An 11375-nucleotide genomic window follows, 5' to 3' on the forward strand; every position below is an offset into this window, starting at 1 on the left:
ATCTCACTGCATTTATCACTTGTTGACTGACTGAGATGATTTCACATTTGGATGGATTCAGGATGAGACCCATTTCCTGTTCCCGTGTCATTACCTGTGTAAGGTCATGTAGGAGGGACTCCTTTGTACCTGCTAGTGTGCCATCATCTAGGAACCAGATGTTTAGCTCGCTGGTCAGTCTGACTGTGATTTCCCTAACTGCTATACAGAAGAGAAATGGTGCAAGAGGATCTCCTTGTTGGACACCCTCCGATGATGTAATTTCATGCTCTCCAAAGAGAAGCATTGATTCCTTGCTATACCCAGCTGAAACAAAAGGGAAGAGACCAGGGAAATGTTCTTGTACTGCTGCTAATACCACGTCTCTTTTCAGGAGATTGAACGCATTCTTGAAATCTAATTTTACCACTGCATTGTCCTCAGGCAGGTTGTTGATATACGCCCTTGTTGCATGAACCACTGCTTCACTTCCTTGAGAGACCCCAAAGCAAGCTGGTTTGGTTGAAGCATCATGGCTGCCTGTGCACGAATACTTCGGACAGCAGCTTTGGACACGAGGCGGCGTAACGTGTTGCCTACTGCAATTGGCAGAATTCCTCCATCCTTCTTTTTAAGTGCACAAAGTGTTGCACCAAAAAAGAAAGGTCTAATTTCATCAGGAATCAGACCAGCCAAGGAATTGTTGACGAACCTTGTGATCTCTGAAAGCAGTGTCTCTGCAATTTCCCCAATAACTGGATTAACCATTTCCTTTAAAGGCTGTGGCCTTATTCCAGTGTAACCCCCAGAAGAGCCAGATGGGAACGACATTATTGCTTTGTAAATGTCTGAGTCTTCCACAATTAATGGTTCCATAGTGGGGACAGAGGTGTTGTAACTGTTGGTGCCACTGGTTTCCCTGGCAGGGTGCTTTCCTCTAAGTGCTTCAGCAGTGTCAGCATCCCTGGGAGCAACTGTATCTTCACTGGTAATAATTCTGATTGCCCCCACTGTGTTGCCCTCTTCAATTTTCTTGCTCACCTAGACTCTGACTTTTTCACTGTCAGTAGAGTGAGTGGGGGTTCTGCCTCTCCCTTTTTTGTGTTGACGGGGAAGGCGAATGAGGTTATCAACTCTAGGAAAATCTCTTAAGGATTTAATTATCATTGAGGCTAGCCTCTTTCTCCTTTCCGGCACAGCTAAGCAGACATTGCCAAAAAGTAGCAAGTTGTGCCATGCCTTGATGGTTGGTGGAGCATTTAAGATAGTGGAACCATCGTTTACTTTTTTCAGGAGGTCTGTAAGTTTCCCAGCTGCGTGTGGACGGGCTGCTTTGGGAATATGTGTGAGTGTCCTGGTACTTGTTGCTTTAATTGCTTCCAAGAGATTGTCTGATGAGATGAAATCTGTTGCAGTGGGTTCAGGTGCCTGAGGTGGCTCTGGATCATCACTTTCCACAGGAGGACATCCTGAACAAGGGCAACTACCGTGTTTGCGGAGGAAACAATTAGAGTTGAGACAACGAAGCTGTAAGCATGACCGACACTTGCCTCTCCTAGTATTGCCAGCCGTGCCATTTCCCTGGCTGCTTGCTTCCTCCTGGTTGGCATCCATCTGCTAGACTAGACAATAGGAGTGGAATATGACATGCTGGGTGGGTATGGTGCGTGGAAGGTAGTGAACTATATATATATATATATATATATATATATATATATATATATATATATATATATATATATATTATTGTATTGCTTATGTGTTTTTTTTTGTTATTACTGCTCTTACTGCTGTTGTTACCGTAGCTTTTGCTGTTGTTTTAGTGTTGCTCTCGTTGTGTTGTTGTTGCAGCAGCTGGTGTTATTGTTGTTGTTGCTAATGCTGTTTGTTACTCCTCTTACTGCTGTTGTTACTACTACTGCTTCTGCTGTTGTTGTTCTGTTTTATTGCGCCATTTTCGTCGCTATATATATATATATATATATATATATATATATATATATATATATATATATATATATATATATATATATATATATATATATATATATGGTGAGGTGTGGTCTAGACCCTTTATAAGCCTTCCTTTGATGTATTGTCTTTATATTTCCTTGATAATGTGAGAAGTCACGAAAGCGCTTGGAATTACACTATCCTTTCACAGTATTTGTTTTGCATATATATATATATATATATATATATATATATATATATATATATATATATATATATATATATATATATATATATATATATATATTTGTCAGTTAAAAATAGGAGAGGAGAGTTATTAAATGGAGAGTAAGAGGTATTGGGAAGATGGAGGGAATATTTTGAGGAATTGTTAAATGTTGATGAAGATAGGGAAGCTGTGATTTCGTGTATAGGGCAAGGAGGAATAACATCTTGTAGGAGTGAGGAAGAGCCAGTTGTGAGTGTGGGGGAAGTTCGTGAGGCAGTAGGTAAAATGAAAGGGGGTAAGGCAGCCGGGATTGATGGGATAAAGATAGAAATGTTAAAAGCAGGTGGGGATATAGTTTTGGAGTGGTTGGTGCAATTATTTAATAAATGTATGGAAGAGGGTAAGGTACCTAGGGATTGGCAGAGAGCATACATAGTTCCTTTGTATAAAGGCAAAGGGGATAAAAGAGAGTGCAAAAATTATAGGGGGATAAGTCTGTTGAGTGTACCTGGTAAAGTGTATGGTAGAGTTATAATTGAAAGAATTAAGAGTAAGACGGAGAATAGGATAGCAGATGAACAAGGAGGCTTTAGGAAAGGTAGGGGGTGTGTGGACCAGGTGTTTACAGTGAAACATATAAGTGAAGAGTATTTAGATAAGGCTAAAGAGGTCTTTGTGGCATTTATGGATTTGGAAAAAGCATATGACAGGGTGGATAGGGGGGCAATGTGGCAGATGTTGCAAGTGTATGGTGTAGAAGGTAGGTTACTGAAAGCAGTGAAGAGTTTTTACGAGGATAGTGAGGCTCAAGTTAGAGTATGTAGGAAAGAGGGAAATTTTTTCCCAGTAAAAGTAGGCCTTAGACAAGGATGTGTGATGTCACCGTGGTTGTTTAATATATTTATAGATGGGGTTGTAAGAGAAGTAAATGCGAGGGTCTTGGCAAGAGGCGTGGAGTTAAAAGATAAAGAATCACACACAAAGTGGGAGTTGTCACAGCTGCTCTTTGCTGATGACACTGTGCTCTTGGGAGATTCTGAAGAGAAGCTGCAGAGATTGGTGGATGAATTTGGTAGGGTGTGCAAAAGAAGAAAATTAAAGGTGAATACAGGAAAGAGTAAGGTTATGAGGATAACAAAAAGATTAGGTGATGAAAGATTGAATATCAGATTGGAGGGAGAGAGTATGGAGGAGGTGAACGTATTCAGATATTTGGGAGTGGACGTGTCACCGGATGGGTCTATGAAAGATGAGGTGAATCATAGAATTGATGAGGGAAAAAGAGTGAGTGGTGCACTTAGGAGTCTATGGAGACAAAGAACTTTGTCCTTGGAGGCAAAGAGGGGAATGTATGAGAGTATAGTTTTACCAACGCTCTTATATGGGTGTGAAGCGTGGGTGATGAATGTTGCAGCGAGGAGAAGGCTGGAGGCAGTGGAGATGTCATGTCTGAGGGCAATGTGTGGTGTGAATATAATGCAGAGAATTCGTAGTTTGGAAGTTAGGAGGAGGTGCGGGATTACCAAAACTGTTGTCCAGAGGGCTGAGGAAGGGTTGTTGAGGTGGTTCGGACATGTAGAGAGAATGGAGCGAAACAGAATGACTTCAAGAGTGTATCAGTCTGTAGTGGAAGGAAGGCGGGGTAGGGGTCGGCCTAGGAAGGGTTGGAGGGAGGGGGTAAAGGAGGTTTTGTGTGCGAGGGGCTTGGACTTCCAGCAGGCATGCGTGAGCGTGTTTGATAGGAGTGAATGGAGACAAATGGTTTTTAATACTTGACGTGCTGTTGGAGTGTGAGCAAAGTAACATTTATGAAGGGATTCAGGGAAACCGGCAGGCCGGACTTGAGTCCTGGAGATGGGAAGTACAGTGCCTGCACTCTGAAGGAGGGGTGTTAATGTTGCAGTTTAAAAACTGTAGTGTAAAGCACCCTTCTGGCAAGACAGTGATGGAGCGAATGATGGTGAAAGTTTTTCTTTTTCGGGCCACCCTGCCTTGGTGGGAATCGGCCAGTGTGATAATAAAAAAAAATAAAATATATATATATATATATATATATATATATATATATATATATATATATATATATATATATATATAACACTGCGACTAACCGAGAACTCGAACCCATGTCGTTTTGGCCCGCCTCATGGCGAGTGAAAACCACATAACACTAACCCAGAGAACCCCTCAATCCTACAGAAATCACGTATCCAGCAGAGATAGGCGTTTTATCGTGAACCAAGGATATATGGTGTTGTGGGTGCCTCTGAGCTAATTTCATTCTACTCCTTCCATCGTCGGCCGACTATGGAAGTCTACACTCTCCCGTCTTCGCCAGAAACCTAATCTTGGCTTCATAGAAAAAAATTTGTTACGAGTCATGTGGGACCAACCGTGTTGACAACGGCTATTAAGGCAGTTAAAAGTTACAGCAAAATAATCTGACAATGGAATACGTCTATATGAAACTGGGAGGTCATGTACCGCTGGCCGCGCCGCAGAGTCTGGTTGCTCGTTGACCAGAACATCAACGTGGCCATGGTCCCGGGAGAAAAGGATTTCTTTGTTTTCGCTGGAAATGCCGCGCAACAAAAGTTGAATACGAAGAGCTAAGGGATGAATGAGGCTCAAAAAAAAAAATTAAAAACCTGCAAGGCTATAAAGGAATCTGAGACTACTACAAAAGTTGAGGTAGGTACAGATGCAATGAGAGCTGCATACAATTCAGCTGTAAAAATGCTCGCCGTGTCTAATAAATGCCCTTGCACAACGATGTCCGGGAACATTGCTGAAAACCTGACTGTCAGAGGACTTCGAACCATCAGCGTACACTGCAAGGTAGGAGAATGAGACTGGAAGTAGTCGAGAAAAATGGAGCTAGAAGTAACTCTAAGTATAAGAGCTTTCTCTCACGGCAGTGCGTAAGAACATATGTCAACTGTGGTATACAATACCGACAGGTTGTTAGTTAAGACACATATGCAACAGTTAGACAACTTTATTCCGAAACGTTTCGCCTACACAGTAGGCTTCTTCAGTCGAATACAGAAAGTAGGCAGGAACAGTAGAGATGTGAAGACGATGTAATCAGTCCATCACCCTTGAAGTCCAGGCCGAGGGACTGACAACCTCAAATTCTACGACTTTAAGGGTGATGGACTGATTACATCGTCTTCACATCTCTACTGTTCCTGCCTACTTTCTGTATTCGACTGAAGAAGCCTACTGTGTAGGCGAAACGTTTCGGAATAAAGTTGTCTAACTGTTGCATATGTGTCTTACCTAACAACATATGTCAACTGTCGGAACCTCCCAGAGGGAAGAAGAAAAGTTAGATGCTAGATGAACATGTAAAAGGGGCAAGTGAAGTCAAGAGCGAGTGAAGACGAACAGAAAAGGGACAAGGTAAACAGGAGCAGTGAACAAACAATGGACCTCTAGTAACGTCCGTTACTATCCTGTATGTAGAAGGATCGTGAAGGTCATGAGAGCGGATCAAATAACGGAGGTAATGTGTATTACGGCAATCGTTCAAGGACGGAACATTCACCTCTGCATATAGGCTCTCGATAGGAGAGGAGCGAAAAGCACCTAATCATAAGCGTAATCCCGATGATGGCTGGGATCAAGTTCAGAAAGAGTTGCGGGAGAGGCCGCAGAATATATCTGGTCGCCATAGTCTAGTTTCGCTAAAATTAGGGATGAATGTAGTCGAAGGTGAGTGTGATGATCTGCACCCCACGAAAGATGAGCAAGGGTTTTAAGGAGGTTGAGCATACTTTCAGAGAGGTAATTTGAGGTTTCCAGGACAGCTGGTGATCAAACAGAAGGTCGAGAAATCGGACCGCATCACTTACAGGGATACGGGAGCCATGCAAGCATAGAGTATCAGAGACAACGGAAATTGTTAAATTAATTTTGTGCGTTTCTGCAACAGAAAAATTAAACCTATGCGTAATAGCCCAACGTTAAACACTGTTGACAGCATTCTGGAGTGAGGCTGCTACTAGGTGACAGTCAGGGCCTGAACAGGCTATAGCAAAGTCATCGACATACAGTGATGAACAAATATTAGATGGAAGAACAGAGGCCAAATCATTTGTAGGTAGTAGAAAAAGAGTGGTGCTATGTACACATCCCTGAGGGACACCTTAAGCTTCGACGAAGTCCAGGGAAAGTGAATTATTAACCCGAACACGGAAATATCTCTCAGATAAGAAGTTTTTAAGGAAAAGTGGCAGGCTGCCTAGAAGATCTAAGGGATGAATTTGGGCCAAGATGTTATATCTCCAAGTAGCGTCATATGCTTTTTCAAGATCATAAAAGACTGCGATAACTAAATGGTTGAAAGCAAAGCCATTACAAATTCAGGTATCTAAGTGGGGTAAGAGGGTTAATAGTGGAGGGGCCCTTACGAAAGCCAGACTGACTAGTGAAGAGACTATTGTGTGTCTCTAAATACCACACTAAACGTCTATTTACTAGACGTTCCATCAACTTGCAAACTGCACTAGTAAGAGCAATGGAACGATAGTATGAGGCATCATCGCTCGAAGTTCCTGGTTTACGAAAAAGCAGAACAACGGCAGTTTTCCACAACTGGGGAAAAACCCCTTGCGGCCTAGCTGCCGAGGATCGGCAAGTAGAAAACTACTGACTCCAGTTCTAGAAGCGTAAAAGACACATTTTAAGACTCGCTCTGCTAGACGAAAAGTCTAAAGGAAACAACTCTCTGGCAGACTAGGAAGAAAGAAACGAGAGGTACAGATGGAGCCCCTGAGACATACGAACAATATGATTTCCAGTCTCTGTGGCAATGTCCAGAGGTCTTGCAATGCTGACACTAGCATCCCTAAAAAAGGGAGCCGGATCATTGAAGTTCCTACCACTCAATTTCAGTTTTTTTTTTTTCCAAACTGCGCTCATAAAGGAAGCCAAAGTAACTGTAGAAAGATAATCCCGCTAACAACGTTTAACTTCACGGATGACACGACAGAAACCCGCCCTCAGAAACGTAATATCAAGGAGTCGCTCTAAGGTCGTATTGTAACGATATCGACCCCATAAAGCACGCTTCAAACGAACTGCATGAGCACAAGCAGGAGACCGCCAAGGCACACTTTTCTGAGAATGCCTGCCCGAGGTCAGAATGATTAAATGTAAAGCCGAGGCTAATATCGAGGTTAAAAACAGTTATAATAGCTCATCAGTGGAGGATGAAGAAGGTTCCTCACTAAAAGCAGTATGACGCGAGTATAGGTCCATATTCGCCCGTTCAAATTGTCAACGTGGGATTCGAGGAGGACCGAGAATATGTCATGTTAGTCTGGGAGCACAGACCAGGTTGAGTCTAGTGCAGTTGAAGAGCAGATTGAGAGATCAGTGCAAGAGATTGAGTATGAGTGTCAAAATAGGTGGGAGAACCCATGTTTAAAACATGGAAGGGAAGAGAAGCGATAAGAACCTGTAACCGCCTGCCACGCGAGTCACAGTGAGACCTCCCCAGAGGAAATGAGAAGCATAAAATTTCCCTAATAAGAGATGAGGTGGTGGTAAGGAACATACCAGTAATGCAACATTTGGAATAAATATTGACACATATCCTACATTTTATAAACCACAACTGTAATACATTTTCCCCATACACTGTGTTGATTTATATATGAGATTAAGACAGATCTATATCCTATATATTCATATGTACTATGAATATTTTAAATGACTTGGTAGTATAATGCAATGTAGACTCGTATGCAGACAAAATGAATGAGTATGGAACACCTGTTCCACATTCATTCACACCAAATTTGCTTATATACATTATATATATATATATATATATATATATATATATATATATATATATATATATATATATATATATATATATATATATATATATGAGAGAGAGAGAGAGAGAGAGAGAGAGATCAGTGTTTGTGTATATTTCGCATGCTCTCAGGAATTCCTTGCATTGTTCAAATCTCTAGTAAGGCTGATGCATGCAGGGGATGAGATGAAAAGCTGTAAGCCTTCTCCCTGAAAGCTGGCTGCCTTGGATCAAAACGTGTAGCGCATGCTACACGCCAAGGTATTGTCCAGTGTGGGTAGATTGGTAAAGCACTGCGTACCTTGTCCTAAGGTTCGTAGGTTCGAGTCTCCTTCAGCCAGAGATCAGTGTTTGTGTATATTTCGCATGCTCTCGCGAATTCCTTGCATATGTATATGTATATATATATATATATATATATATATATATATATATATATATATATATATATATAATCTCGCTGAAGAACATTATGGAAGACTTTTTTCTTAGATTTATTGGGAAGCGACAAAACCATATGTTTCATATATCCATTAAGCCTTAATGCTGCTGAAGTAAACAATTACTGGTCTTTCAAAGTAACATTGAAAAATAACAGTAAACTACTACCAATAACCAGACTTGGTGGAAACAATGTTTCCACCAAGTTCCATTATGTTCTACTTTCTTACATAATTTCTGAAACATTCCAAAATTCACGCAATCAGTTTCTCTTGACTTAAACCATGTTAAGATCATTTGCTGTTGCACTAATACTAGTGTTTAATGGCTTTATTTTACTCTGTTGCAGGAGGCGGCAGGCAGAGCACAAGTAGGTGGTCGGGTACAGCAAGAACAGAATGCGGTACAGAATTCGGGTAACGAAAAACCTCCATCGTACGAGGCTGCTGTGGTGAAACCTCCCCCGTATGACCTCCAGTTCCACTTGACGCCCACTCAGCCCTGTAGCCAGACAGGCATCGACTTCGGAAAGGAACAATTTAAAATAGACTCTGTGAATGTACCCAAACTGGTAACGGAAGGCACGACGGAAAGTGCGCTCAGTAAGGAAGATGTCTTTCTTCCCTCTTACCAGGACGCCATCAGACTTTCCTTCAGCAGCGATAAGGATCTTATTGATAATCAGGGGAAGGACTGAAGCAGTTGATCTCACTACCTGTTGTGTTTGGGTTGTTTCACAGCCACGATACGTGTCTGTACATAGTCAGCAGTGTCACTCTTGATCTTAGTCTTTTACGAGTAGGATTGAATTCCTGCTACGAATACCATGAAAATGGTTATACGAGACAACAACTGGAGACAACAAGAAGCGAGGAAGGTTCTTGGTTCCACATTTTTTGGTACGTCTATTTGCGTCCTTGGGTTGAAAAATCACTGAAGTGAAAAACATCCAAAAACAATAGTGATTCCTTAATCTGTTTGAATAAAACTGTTTTTATATTTACAAATTTTGCTAAAAGTACTAGAATTATACTTCTATAATGTTGATGTAAAATGTAACTGGCATTTATAAAGAGATAGATACTAATGGACTTTCTTGGATGAAAGACGATGGTGCCTTGTAGCAAGAGATGTGTGAAAACAAATTCATTTGCCCGCAAAAGCCAACACCAGAAAACAATTTACGCCAATGGTAATTAAGCAGTTTAAACAGTTTCTGCCAATGGCAAATAATGAACTTAACTGAGGCCAGGGAGAATGAAAATAAGTGAATACGAGGCAACAGTCTCATAAGGAACGTTGCTAGTAAAGCCCAAGACTAATATATGGGCAATATAGCCTTACTTCCTAGGGAGTCTAAAAAAAAATCTATAGAAACTTGATTTTCCTAAATTCACGTTTCTGACATGTTGGTGTGATCTACAACAGAGCCGACCAGAAATCTGCTTTTTGCAAGTGTTGCCGAATACACTGAGGGCAAATATCAAGACAATAAATAAACCAGAATGTGAGTTTATGTGCCTTAAACAATAACAGTTGCTATGGCACTGAGTAGATTATCATCAATTCCACTTTTATTAGGCATTTCCGATGAAGAAAATACCACCGCCACCGTGTACCGAAATCCTGCATTGTAATGTAATTAAAGTGATACAAGCGGATGTGTGACTCCTGATATCTGTACCATATGTCCTATGTTACTCTTACTATAATCTGGTATCTCAAAACTTGCCTCTGGTAGATCTCTCATTTCCCCCAATACAGTTTTACCCCTGTACTTCCCCTCTTCCCACACGCACACACACAGCTAATGGAATCCTTTGAACTCCACTTCAATGATAACCTCCCCTTCCTCATTCCTACACAAAGAAACCCTTTCAGTCCACTCTAGGGGCAACTACCCCCTCTCACACAATTCAGCTTCAAAGACTCTCTAGTGATACATTTTTGTATCTCTACATTTTAGAGTGCTTTGTAATACTCAGAATCCACCTGTGCACCTTACCTGGGTCACACCTAGTGTTTGTCACTGTTCTCATTGACCACTGGTGTACCTATATCTTTGATACTGTCTATACGAAGATGAGGGTAACCACCAGTAAAGTGCCTGCAGGTGAGGGTAACCACCAGTAAAGTGCCTGCAGGTGAGGGTAACCACCAGTAAAGTGCCTGCAGGTGAGGGTAACCACCAGTAAAGTGCCTGCAGGTGAGGGTAACCACCAGTAAAGTGCCTGCAGGTGAGGGTAACCACCAGTAAAGTGCCTGCAGGTGAGGGTAACCACCAGTAAAGTGCCTGCAGGTGAGGGTACCACCACTGCAGTAACTACCAGTTAAGTGCCTGCAGGTGAGGGTACCTACCAGTATAGTGCCTGCAGGTGAGGGTAACTACCAGTAAACCAGGTGAGGGTAACCACCATTGAAGTGCCTGCAGGTGAGGGTAACCACCAGTAAAGTGCCTGCAGGTGAGAGTAACCACCAGTAAAGTGCCTGCGGGTGAGGGTAACCACCAGTAAAGTGCCTGCAGGTGAGGGTAACCACCATTGAAGTGCCTGCAGGTGAGGGTAACCACCAGTAAAGTGCCTGCAGGTGAGAGTAACCACCAGTAAAGTGCCTGCAGGTGAGGGTAACCACCAGTAGAGTGCCTGCAGGTGAGGATAACCACCAGTAAAGTGCCTACAGTCAAGTGCCTGCAAGTGAGGGTAACCACCAGTAAAGTGCCTGCAGGTGAGGGTAACCACCAGTCAAGTGCCTGCAGGTGAGGGTAACCACCAGTAAAGTGCCTGCAGGTGAGGGTAACCACCAGTAAAGTGCCTGCAGGTGAGGGTAACCACCAGTAAAGTGCCTGCAGGTGAGAGTAACCACCAGTAAAGTGCCTGCAGGTGAGGGTAACCACCAGTAAAGTGCCTGCAGGTGAGAGTAACCACCAGCAAAGTGCCTGCAGGT

General features: G+C 42.3%; 1 protein-coding gene across 4 annotated transcripts in view; it reads left to right on the forward strand.

The window, feature by feature from the left end:
- LOC128689251 (uncharacterized) overlaps positions 1–10093 on the forward strand; it is a 60785-nt gene extending 50692 nt beyond the window's left edge. For all 4 annotated transcript variants that reach the window (XM_070086473.1, XM_070086472.1, XM_070086475.1 and 1 more), the window contains exon 3: positions 8782–10093. In XM_070086473.1, coding sequence (XP_069942574.1) covers positions 8782–9129 — 348 coding nt within the window. In that variant the 3' untranslated portion in view covers positions 9130–10093. The remainder of the gene's footprint in view (positions 1–8781) is intronic.
- The last annotated feature ends 1282 nt before the right edge of the window (positions 10094–11375 follow it).

Source organism: Cherax quadricarinatus, chromosome 18 (assembly GCF_038502225.1).
Source record: "Cherax quadricarinatus isolate ZL_2023a chromosome 18, ASM3850222v1, whole genome shotgun sequence".
NCBI lineage: Eukaryota > Metazoa > Arthropoda > Malacostraca > Decapoda > Parastacidae > Cherax > Cherax quadricarinatus.